At 39.9% G+C, this 10,476-nt stretch overlaps 1 protein-coding gene across 2 annotated transcripts; it reads left to right on the forward strand.

Annotated features, from left to right (window-relative positions):
- Window positions 1–1,395: 1,395 nt before the first annotated feature.
- LOC116252735 (protein transport protein SEC16A homolog) lies at window positions 1,396–10,249 on the forward strand. Of its 2 annotated transcripts, XM_031627219.2 has the most exons (14): window positions 1,396–1,503; window positions 1,639–3,909; window positions 4,081–4,401; window positions 4,851–4,985; window positions 5,062–5,184; window positions 5,345–5,515; window positions 5,838–5,963; window positions 6,052–6,186; window positions 7,574–7,701; window positions 7,771–7,882; window positions 8,266–8,583; window positions 8,698–8,829; window positions 8,919–9,193; window positions 9,342–10,249. In XM_031627219.2, the coding sequence occupies exons 2-14, from the start codon at window positions 1,999–2,001 to the stop codon at window positions 9,892–9,894; spliced, it is 4,440 nt and encodes a 1,479-aa protein (XP_031483079.1). In that variant the 5' UTR covers window positions 1,396–1,503; window positions 1,639–1,998; the 3' UTR covers window positions 9,895–10,249. The 2 variants fall into 2 exon arrangements, with proteins under 2 accessions (XP_031483079.1, XP_031483080.1); XM_031627220.2 differs by lacking the exon at window positions 1,396–1,503 and having other exon boundaries at window positions 1,552–3,909; window positions 8,704–8,829.
- Window positions 10,250–10,476: the final 227 nt, after the last annotated feature.

The raw sequence follows: 10,476 nt of genomic DNA on the forward strand, positions 1-10,476 counted from the left end.
TGTGCCATGTCGATTACTTAAACGAGATCGGCTGAGCTGACTTGGTGACTCACTGGATAAAGGCGCCCACCCAAATTAGGCCGGTTTGAGTTAGCATGAGTTGCTGGTGAAGGATGAGTATATTATATTTGTTACGTTGACTTCACCAATCTATGTCAACTGACTTGCTCACAAAAACTTATTATAATAGAAACCTGTGTACTGCCGATTAAGTGCATATTGGCTATAAAATATGAGCATATAGCACAAGTGTAGCAATATAAAATATGACGGTTGATGAACCAGCTAGCTTCGTATATAATTTTGAATTAGTGTGATGCGCCGATAGGGGGTTGACGCGGATCTGATTAATTTTATCTGGATCTGTTTTTTTTTTTTTTAAGTTTATGGCAGTCCATGACCATATAATATACAAATTAATCTATACACCAAATTGCAGATATCGGTTTAAACATAATTATCTTTCCGATCCAGACTATAAAGTTGGATATTGAACCAACTAAGTAGGTCTTGCACAAATCATGAGATCCTGCTAAGATCAATGTGGTCGAGGGCTACCATTTTATAAAAAGTATATACAAATGTATTTCGAGTGAGGCTGAAAATGTATAGTCGTACTATAATCATTTGACAACCATTTTTGTATCTTTCTATACTTAATATATTCATATAGTCTCTCAATTTTTTGTACAACCATTAGAGTTGCTAGCACATAACCACTGCTTTTTTTAAATTTCCGTCCATAACTAAATTTAAAGTATTGACATTATTATTAAAATTTATCAAATCAAAAGATAAAGTAACACAGGTTTTCGTTTCTCTTTTTCTAACAATTGAAAAAGCAATGCAGGCTGATACATGATGAAACGTATTGGCGTTCCATGAAACACTGTCCAGCGGAAAACCACGGAACGAGGAGGAACAGGCCAGAAATAAATACTGCCTGTCCTGCTGTACCACCTGTCCGCTGCGTCCGTTGTCCGACGTTTGTGTCGGCTTGACGCTTTCAGAACAGCGCTGTTCCGTCGATTCAAAAGGAACTGTAAATAGAATATTTGGTACTCTTTTTTCTTAACATATTATTATTATTATTATTATTATTGTTATATATATATAACTTGTAGTGGTTTAATAGGTTTACTTAATTGAAGTTAGTTTTCTGAAATTTAAATTGCATTTTTTTATAAAATGATGTGGGCAACAATAAAAAAAGTTCGGAATAATTACTAGAGTGACATGTATATATATATTTTTCAAATAAAATAACTGGGTCTCGCTAAGTTGCTAGTTACGTCTACAAGCAGCGAGTCTTTGTTAACAGAAGGAAGGATGTTTTAAAGGTGCAAGTTTCAAACATAAATTTGTTTTGTCAATCACAATGAGGCATGGAATGGATGTCTTAACTACATGCAAGTTGAGAAAGAAATAAAAGGCGATTGACCAACAACTGGGCATCCTCTCGGTTTCTTCTGACTCATAAGCCATTGCTAAAGTCTAATCCCGGTATGCTTATCTCTCCCTCTCTCGGTTATACTTAATTTTGAAGATTGTTGTTCCCCTCTAACACTCGTTGGGAGCTGGTGCTATCTTTGTACACTGGCTTCGCTTAATTAAAAGTTCTTTCTTTCTTCTTTGCAGGATGGAGGCTTTATGTGTCTTTATCCTTTGAAATTTGAGAGTGGTTTCACGTGGAATTTGGAGGGTGGAAGTTTTCTATGTTCTTGATGCTTTGAGTTGTGTGAGTTGTGGAGGCGAGGATGCCTTGACAACTGGGTCTTTAGTTTGTTGCTCAGTTTTGCTTGTAATCGTTGGGTAGGTGTGTGGGAGGAGTTTGGCAATTTCGATTTTTGATTTGTGAGTTTGGAGGTTTGGTTCGATGCTTTTTGTAGATGGTTTGACTAAATTTGGGGCGCAGAGTGCTGGAATTTGCTGTAAGTGAGGAGAGCATAGGTGATTCATCCGCACGGTGTCGTATTTTTGTTAGTTTCTGATCCCTTGATGGATACTTCTACTATTCTTATGGAGGATCAAACGGATGAAGATTTCTTTGACAAGCTTGTTGTCGGTGAGTTTGGGATCTCTGATTGTTCCACAGCAGGGTTAAAGAAGGATACTGATTCAGATGACACCAATAACGGCCTACCGTTCGTTTCTTCCTTTGCTAACCTCTCCTTAAGTGATTCTGAAAGCCTTTCAGAGGCTACTACAGAGGAGGCGGCTGTGGGAACGGCTGGGTCCTGTGAGGTTAGAAACTCAATTGGACCAGATGAAGATAGTCAACCTTCAGAAGATAGTGCTTATAGCTTAACTATTCAAGCCAAGATGGAATCTGAAGGTGCCGTAAATGGGGTTGACTGTAATGGTTCAGAGTCAGATTTTTCGTTTGGTAAAGCCAGTCGACCTGCTATGACAAGCGTGAGGGAGGTTCAGTGGAGCAGTTTCCTCACAAAAAATGCTGAGAATGATCTTGGTGGGTTTGGTTCTTACTCTGATCTTTTGACTCTTAATGATACAGCTGTACTGGCAGGAGATGTGCAAGGGAGTAAGTTCCCATCAATATCATCAAAACCAGAAACTGGCTTTATTAATGAAAAAAAGCATCAAGTTGACGCAACCATGGATGGGCAGTATCCATATCAATCTGTTGTGTCTAATAATTCTTACAGGTCTCATTCTCAAAGGGAAATAGCTGAGCAGGACTCAAGTAGGTGGGAATCAAACTACAAATCTGACGCTCAATCTTACAGTACTTGTGCAGCTCAGGCAGCAGATGAGCAGCTTGAGTATAGTAATGAGGATTGGGAAAAGTTGTATCCTGGCTGGAAATATGACCCTGCTATAGGAGAATGGCATCAGTTAGATGGTTACAGAGGAGAGCCACCTACTTCTCATACTAATATCACGGATAGCCTGGAGAATTCACAAGAAAATGGGCTTCCAAATGCTACTGTGAGCAATGTGCTATTGAATAGGACGGAATTTTCTCATCTTCAGCCAACATCGCAGTCTGTTCTAGGGACCATAGCAGATGAATGCAGAACTGAGGAAGTTTCCGAGCAGAACCAACCCTTTCGGGGTAATGCTGGGTACCCTTCACATATGTTTTTCTATGAACAGTATCCAGGCTGGTATTTTGATACTGTTACTGAAAAATGGCATCAGCTTGATGGGCATTTTGATCAGTCCACACAGATGGTTGGTGGTGACTTTGAGCAGGTATACAACCAGAATACTTATGGTGATAGTGTCTCTTGTGTTAATGCATTGGCTGATACAAGTTCCACCATATCCAAGGAAGTAAGTCAGACTGAGGAATTTGCTAAGCAAGAACAAGGGAGTGGCTGTGCACTGTCCTTCGGTAGCTATATCCATAATGACCGTCAACCAGGTTCTTTCCAGCCAGAAGTGTGGTCTTCTGACAGGGGTTCTTCAGGTGGTGCTTCTAAAAAAATTGCTGCTGACCAGCAAAGTAATGAATATTTTCTTTCTCACGGGCGTATGCATGAGCCAACAGCGGATATGAGATCTTATGCAGATCAACAGGTCACTTTTAAGATCCCAGAAACCGAGTCCTCTTATGGACAAGCAACCAATAGTCATGAAAATAATGCCAGCAAAGGTAGTCATCATAACTTGTCCTTTTCCAAGGATGCACATGGCTGTGATACATCGAATGTCATGCAGGGCTATCACAACTATCATGGCCCTGATTACCTTGGTGACGAGCATAAAAAGAAACATTTCCAAGCAGGACACTTATCCTATGCTTCTGTCCCTCCCAATTCTGCTCAGGGGAGAACATCTTCAGGTCGTCCTCTGCATGCTTTAGTTACATTCGGATTTGGCGGAAAACTTGTGGTCATGAAAGTTAATGATCTTTTCAACAGAAGCACCACACTTGAGAACCAGGTAACTTCCATGCCTCAATTTACATTTTTTTGCATCTTCATATGATACCCTTAGTGACTTCCTTTGACAATCATGTATTCTCAAGCTGTATAAATATCATTATATGTCTGTTTAGATATTCTGATCTTAATTCTGCTGAAGCTTTCTGTTTTTTATATTATTTATATGAAGGATGCTGCAGGTGGTATAGTCTCAGTTCATAACTTGATGGATGTCGTGGTGGTTAAATCTGGTCTTGGAAGCTGTGAAAGCAGTAATCATGATTACTTCTATTCCTTATGCCGGCAATCTTTCCCTGGCCCTCTTCTTGGTGGAAATGTTGCCAACAAGGATGTACACAAATGGATTGATGAGAGCATTGCTTCTTGTGAATCTCACAATATTGGTTATTGCAAGAGGGAGTCCTTGCTGTTGTTATTGTCATTGCTAAAAATATCTTGTCTGCATTATGGAAACCTTCGGTCTCCTTTTGGTGCTGAAGCTGCTTCACAGGCAAGTCATAATTTAGTATTTTTTGACAAAGAATCTCCACACGGTCTTTATTTCTGCGGCATTCCTGTTGAGACGTGTATCATAGAATAGGGGAACATTTTTGTTTGCTGAACGTGGAAAGTTAGATAATCTAGAATTGTGGTGGGGTTGGAAGTTAGATGGCTGAGTTGCACAAGTTTTAGTTGGACTATGATGTCAGTTTGGAAATGAAATTGGCCAAGTGTTCATGTATAATGCATCCAAAAAGTATGGGATCTTCTACTATTTATTGTTTTGTGGCTCTTTTTTTCAGCAATTTGGGTTGTCAGCCACCCTTTCTAGTTTTCTTCCCTATCGGGAAGTCGTTAAGTGTCTAGAATGACATTGAGGCCATGCCATCTCTTCTTGAACCAACAGAGAATATGTAGTCAGGTTGCATCATATATGTTTTTTTATATTTTTGCTGACAGGAAATTGATGGACCCGAATCTGCTGTGACTAAGCTTTTTACATCTTCTAGAAGGAACAACATGCAGCTGAGTGAGTATGGTGTTGGTGCCTGTAAACAATGTCTGCAACCTCTGCCTTCAGAAGAACAGATGCAGGTATGAACAAAAAGAACCTCCTTTTTAGTAATTTTTTTCTGATGGTAATTTATGCTGATTTGTTATTTTTCTGTAGTCTACTGCAATTGAAGTGCAAAAACTTCTTGTCGCCGGTTGCCGGTTAGAAGCTCTCCAGTGTGCACGAGAGGGTCAGTTATGGGGTCCTGCTCTTGTCCTTGCTGGAAAGCTTGGTGACAAGGTTTGTCCATATTCTGTTAATACATCATGTAAGTCTGTTTGATCCTGAGAAACTACATAAACATGGTGTTAAGATATGTATTCTATGAATTCATGTACCATGGGGGACAGTACAGAAGTTGTGACTGATGCCTACTTTAATTGTCATTTGATGAAACCAGTTTTATGTTGAAACTGTGAAGCAAATGGCCCATCGCCAGTTTATATCTGGATCACCTCTGCGGACACTATGCTTGCTTATATCTGGGCAACAAGCTGATGTATTTTCTTCAGAAACTATAGGTAGTCCCAGACAAGCTGCAGCACTTAGTGTCTCACAGCTTCCAGCTCAGGTGAGTCTTTTCATGGTGCTACATGTACAGCACTTTCTACTAATTTTTGGTACTTTGTTGTCATGTTATTCTAGTCTCAAGATGGAATTCCAGTATGTTGTTGCTGCTTCTGTTCCTTTTTCATGAATATATGTGCCTGTTTACTTTTCATCACAGATGCTGGTGCATGTGACTTCTTATTTTATTTTTTGTCTTCTGCTTTCCCTATTTCTCTTGCATTCATATGTTTCTTAGGATAGTTCTTATTGTCATGCCATTAGTGAAAACAAAAAAAAATATGGTTGCTTTGACATAATGGGGTAACTTTAATTCATCATGCCAGAATTGTGCAACTAGCATGTTAGATGATTGGGAAGAGAATTTGGCAATTATGCTTGCAAACCGAACAAAAGATGATGAGCTTGTTATCGTTCGCCTTGGAGATTGTCTTTGGAAAGAGACAGGCAAGGTACCTTGGTTAAGTTGTAGAGTTTATTTGCAGTTCAAAGTTCAAACCTTCCTATAATATTTGTTTTACAGATAAAGGAACATTGCAGGTAACTGCTGCTCATGCCTGCTACTTAGTTGCAGAAGCAAATTTTGAGTCATTTTCAAACACCGCTAGGCTCTGCCTAATTGGTGCAGACCACTGGAAAATGCCACGAACATATGCTAGTCCTGATGCTATCCAGGTAAACATTGTTTCTCAGCATTAGCCCGAAGTTTTGTGAAGATCGATCTTGAAGTTAGAATTACAGTTACCCATTTATCTGGGCTACAAAACAATATGCCTTCAGAATCGTTTATGTGTGAATGGTGCCAATCCCTTATCATGGCCGACCATGTGAATCCATTATTTATTGACGAAGTCTAAATGCTTCATATTTGCCCTTGACGTTCTTTCTTCAAAACTTTGAAGAATGCCTCTTCCTGATACATATGTAATTTTCTATACATTTTTGGAAAACATGGAAATGATGTATGGATCCTTTGCTCTTTTATATTTGCAACTTGTCTGATAAAAAAAATGCAAGCAAAATATCCCCAAAAGTTGACCTATTGATAAAAAAGAACGATGAAAGGAAGAAGGAAATGACTTCAAGAATGATGTCTGAGGCTGTTTTAGTTGGGCAATTTGGATTATGATATTTTAAGGAAGGTATAACTTTTCAAAATGTAAGTTTTTCCATCAATAATTGTCATAGCAAGGAAGAGATGGAGGAGGCCATGGATTTTTATTGGATGATGATGGAGGACAAAGTAGATGTAACCTGAAAGCTAAACAAAAATGGGAAAAAGTTCAGATATGAACAATGATGCTTTAACCTTTGGCTTTACAATGAGCCAAAACACAGACAAATGAGGACTGATAGGGAAATTAGATGTGTTCAGAATTGTACAATGTGACACACAATTTGACATCCAAAGAGGTGATATAAGCCAAAATGATTGGTACCTTGAAACTGGTCAATTTGTGGTTTGCTTTTTTGGGTATGAGATTCACTCATCACAGAATGGAAGGGGAAAGGAGGAGATGTAAGAAAAGAAATTAACAAAAGAAGAAAAGGAATTAACAAAAGATTGCTTTCTAAGATAAGAGAACTAGGAAATGATGAAATCATGAAAGTAATGAGAGATGAGAAGAAAGATGTGGTAAAGGGAAATGCTAGAATAAAGGAGATGAAGGAACCTAGTCTTAGGGGGAAGAACTAAGGAATATTTGCAAGAAAGCAGCAGTAGATAAAGAGCCAAATGTCCCATAACCATGACCCTTAATATTATAAATGAAAATTAGGGTTAATATGTACATAATAAATGAAACTTCATATCTACACTATTTTGTAGACAAGTATAAAACAGATGCCAGGCACATGTACTTAGTGGGAAATGTGTACATATAAGCCAGTGAAATTCAAATTCATGTATAAAATATGTATAAGAAATTATGTTTTTCTAAGGATGAAGAGCAAAACTTATGAAACTTGAAGCAATGTAAAGAGCTTTCTGTAGTGTTTGCCTTGTGAGTTTTTTATACCAGATGCTGTACGACATATTCTGACTGTTGTGACTTGCGAACAGAGAACAGAACTGTATGAATATGCAAAAGCTCTTGGCAATTCTCAATTTACATTGCAAACTTTTCAGCCATATAAACTTGTTTATGCCCACATGCTAGCAGAAGTTGGAAAGGTTTCAGAATCTTTGAGGTTAGCAGTATGCTCTGTCCATACATGTCTTCTTAGTCACTTTACCATGCCTTAACACCGGTTCATCAGGTACTGTCAAGCAATGCTGAAACAACTGAAAAATGCTGGCCACACTGCTGATGTTGAAACATGCAAAGTTTTGACATCTTCCTTGGAAGAGCGCCTTCGAACCCATCAGCAGGTGATTTCTTTTTCTTACAGTTCTCTTCCAATGATATGTATAAGGATTTTGATCCTTGCTCACATGTCTGCCAATCTATCCATTTGGCTGGTACACACATTTTCCAGCCTACAGGTGGATGCACAGTGTCCAGAAGTGTAAAATTTGATGTGTAAAGCAGATTCTTTAAGGAGTTTACAGTTTAAAGTCTTGGCTTATAAAATGATATGGTTTTTATTTTGTTTGTATTCCTAGGATTTCAACATTTTGCATCCATATGAGCTGTCACAGAGAGAGAGAGAGAGAGAGAGAGAGAGAGAGAGAGAGAGAGGGAGAGAGAGAGAGAGGGAGAGAGATCATAAACTCTTATCTTGACTAATGAATATTAATACTTTTGCTGGTAGGGAGGATACGCCTCAAACTTGGCCCCTGCAAAACTGATGGGAAAGGTCCTTACTAGCATTGACCGATCAATCCACTGCATTATTGGTGCACCCTTACCACCACTGCCACCAGTCACTGAGGGCAGCATACAGAATGGTGAAACTGATGATGGATCTGCAGTTCTTAAGATGTCAAATGAATCATCAAGAACAGGTATTACATCACTAATGCCGTCATCCTCAATGGAGCCCATCAGTGAATGGTCAGGTGATAGCAACAGGGCGTCAGTACCCACTAGAAGCATTTCAGAGCCAGCCATTGGAAGAAGTCCAAAGCAGGTAGAGTTATAAAATTGTTCCTCCCTTTATGTTCCAAATGGCTTCCGCATCTTAGATGATTCGAATAGACACTTGCCATTTATGTATTCATGATTTTCTGTTGGCTATGCATAGGGGCAGAATGCACAAACGTCTCGAACAGATGCACAAGGAAAAGCATCAAGTACTGGCAGTCCAACTCGCTTGGGTCGCTTTGGTGCACACCTTCTGCAGACAGCTATAAGCTTAGTTTCAAGGAGGCGTCAGGTATCCTTTTCTTTGCCTCCTTGGTGACTGGTGAGTTTTTTACCTTCATATGCATGAAAATTCGATGAATATATTCTGTTCTTTTGTAGGCCAAACTTGGGGAAAGGAACAAATTTTATTATGATGAGAAGCTTAAAAGATGGGTAGAGGAAGGTGTTGATCCACCAGCTGAAGCAGCTGAACTGGCACCACCTCCAACTACTGCTGCATTTAGGAATGATGCAGTGAAAAGTCCAAGCTTATCACTTGACGGCGTTATTGAAACAAAAAAACTGCCTGCATCTGATAGTTCTAGCATTCCACTGATGCCTCCAGCGAGCATGAACCAGTTTTCAGCACGTGGCCGGCTTGGCGTTCGTTCTAGGTAGAAACCTCAAGCACTGGTTTTGTCCAGTTCTTGTTTTGTCATTTTGACGTCCCATAATACTTGAACTATTTTCAAGTTTCAACATATTGGACGTGTCGGTGTTCCTTTAACTCGTCTTGGGACATGTTTTTTGAGTTTTTCTCAGGTATGTTGATACTTTCAACAAGGGTGGAGGTGTTCCAGTATGCACGTTCCAATCTTCTGGCCTTCCATCTGCAAAGCCTGGTGGTGCTACTGCCAAGTTTTTCATTCCCACTATCGCCGCTTCTGTTGAGGTTGATACTGTTCATTCTGCAGAATCTATTGGAAGCGAAAACAATCCAGAACCTGCTGCCAATGAAACTTCAACATCATCTCCGTCATTATCATCACCACCACCATCACTAGCATCATCAGCAGCACATTCCATTCACCCCTTCCCGAGCATGAATGATGTCAACGCAGCTAGCAAAGAAATAGCTATGCTGGACCAACAGTCTGGCCTATCTCCGTCTCAATCTCGTGCAGCTTCATGGGGTGCTACCTACACCGACAACTTGTGTAATCCAATGATTGGAGAGACGAGACCATCAATGGATATGTTGGGCGGTCCACCTTTCTCATCATCAGAACCTCCTGGCCGTTCGTTGGCAAACAATATGAGCATGTCAACGAGTGTCCCTAGTTTCGGGGAAGACCTTCAAGAAGTTGAGCTTTAAGGATTATCAGTTGGATATGGTTTTTGGTATTAGTATATGGCGTTCAAGCCGGAGGTTGAATTCCCCGATGCAGCAAAAAGGGATTTGATTGGTCCAGAGAAAACAAAGTGAGTGTCCTACATGTTTATATGCCATGTCCTCTTAGCGTGCTCTCTCTCTCTCTCTCTCTCTCTCTCTCTCTCTCGTTGTGTGTGTGTGAGAGAGAGAGAGGAAAGGACTCGGGGGCATTCAACTGTTGATCATCAGGCCACCATTGTACAGCCATTTTGTTGGTTTATTACAGACAAACTCATAACAGGATCAAAAGCTTCCTGATCCAAAAAACGGATACACAATAAAATTGAAAATTGTAGAATTCGTTTGTTTGTCCCTTCCTTCCTTCCCAAACATTGTTGTCTCACTCTCTTTGTTGGTCGCCAAATATTAAGATCGATCCTTTTGCGGAATAAATTGTCAGTGCACCTTCAACTTGATGCTGTGCTCTACCTCCATAAAGCACAGAGGACAGCGCCTCGGGAGAATGGAACTGAAGACATGTTGTTGACACTCCACCAGCCCCCAGATGCGCTGCACTCCTTGAAG

The sequence above is a fragment of the Nymphaea colorata genome, chromosome 4 (genome assembly GCF_008831285.2).
Source record: "Nymphaea colorata isolate Beijing-Zhang1983 chromosome 4, ASM883128v2, whole genome shotgun sequence".
Lineage (NCBI taxonomy): Eukaryota > Viridiplantae > Streptophyta > Magnoliopsida > Nymphaeales > Nymphaeaceae > Nymphaea > Nymphaea colorata.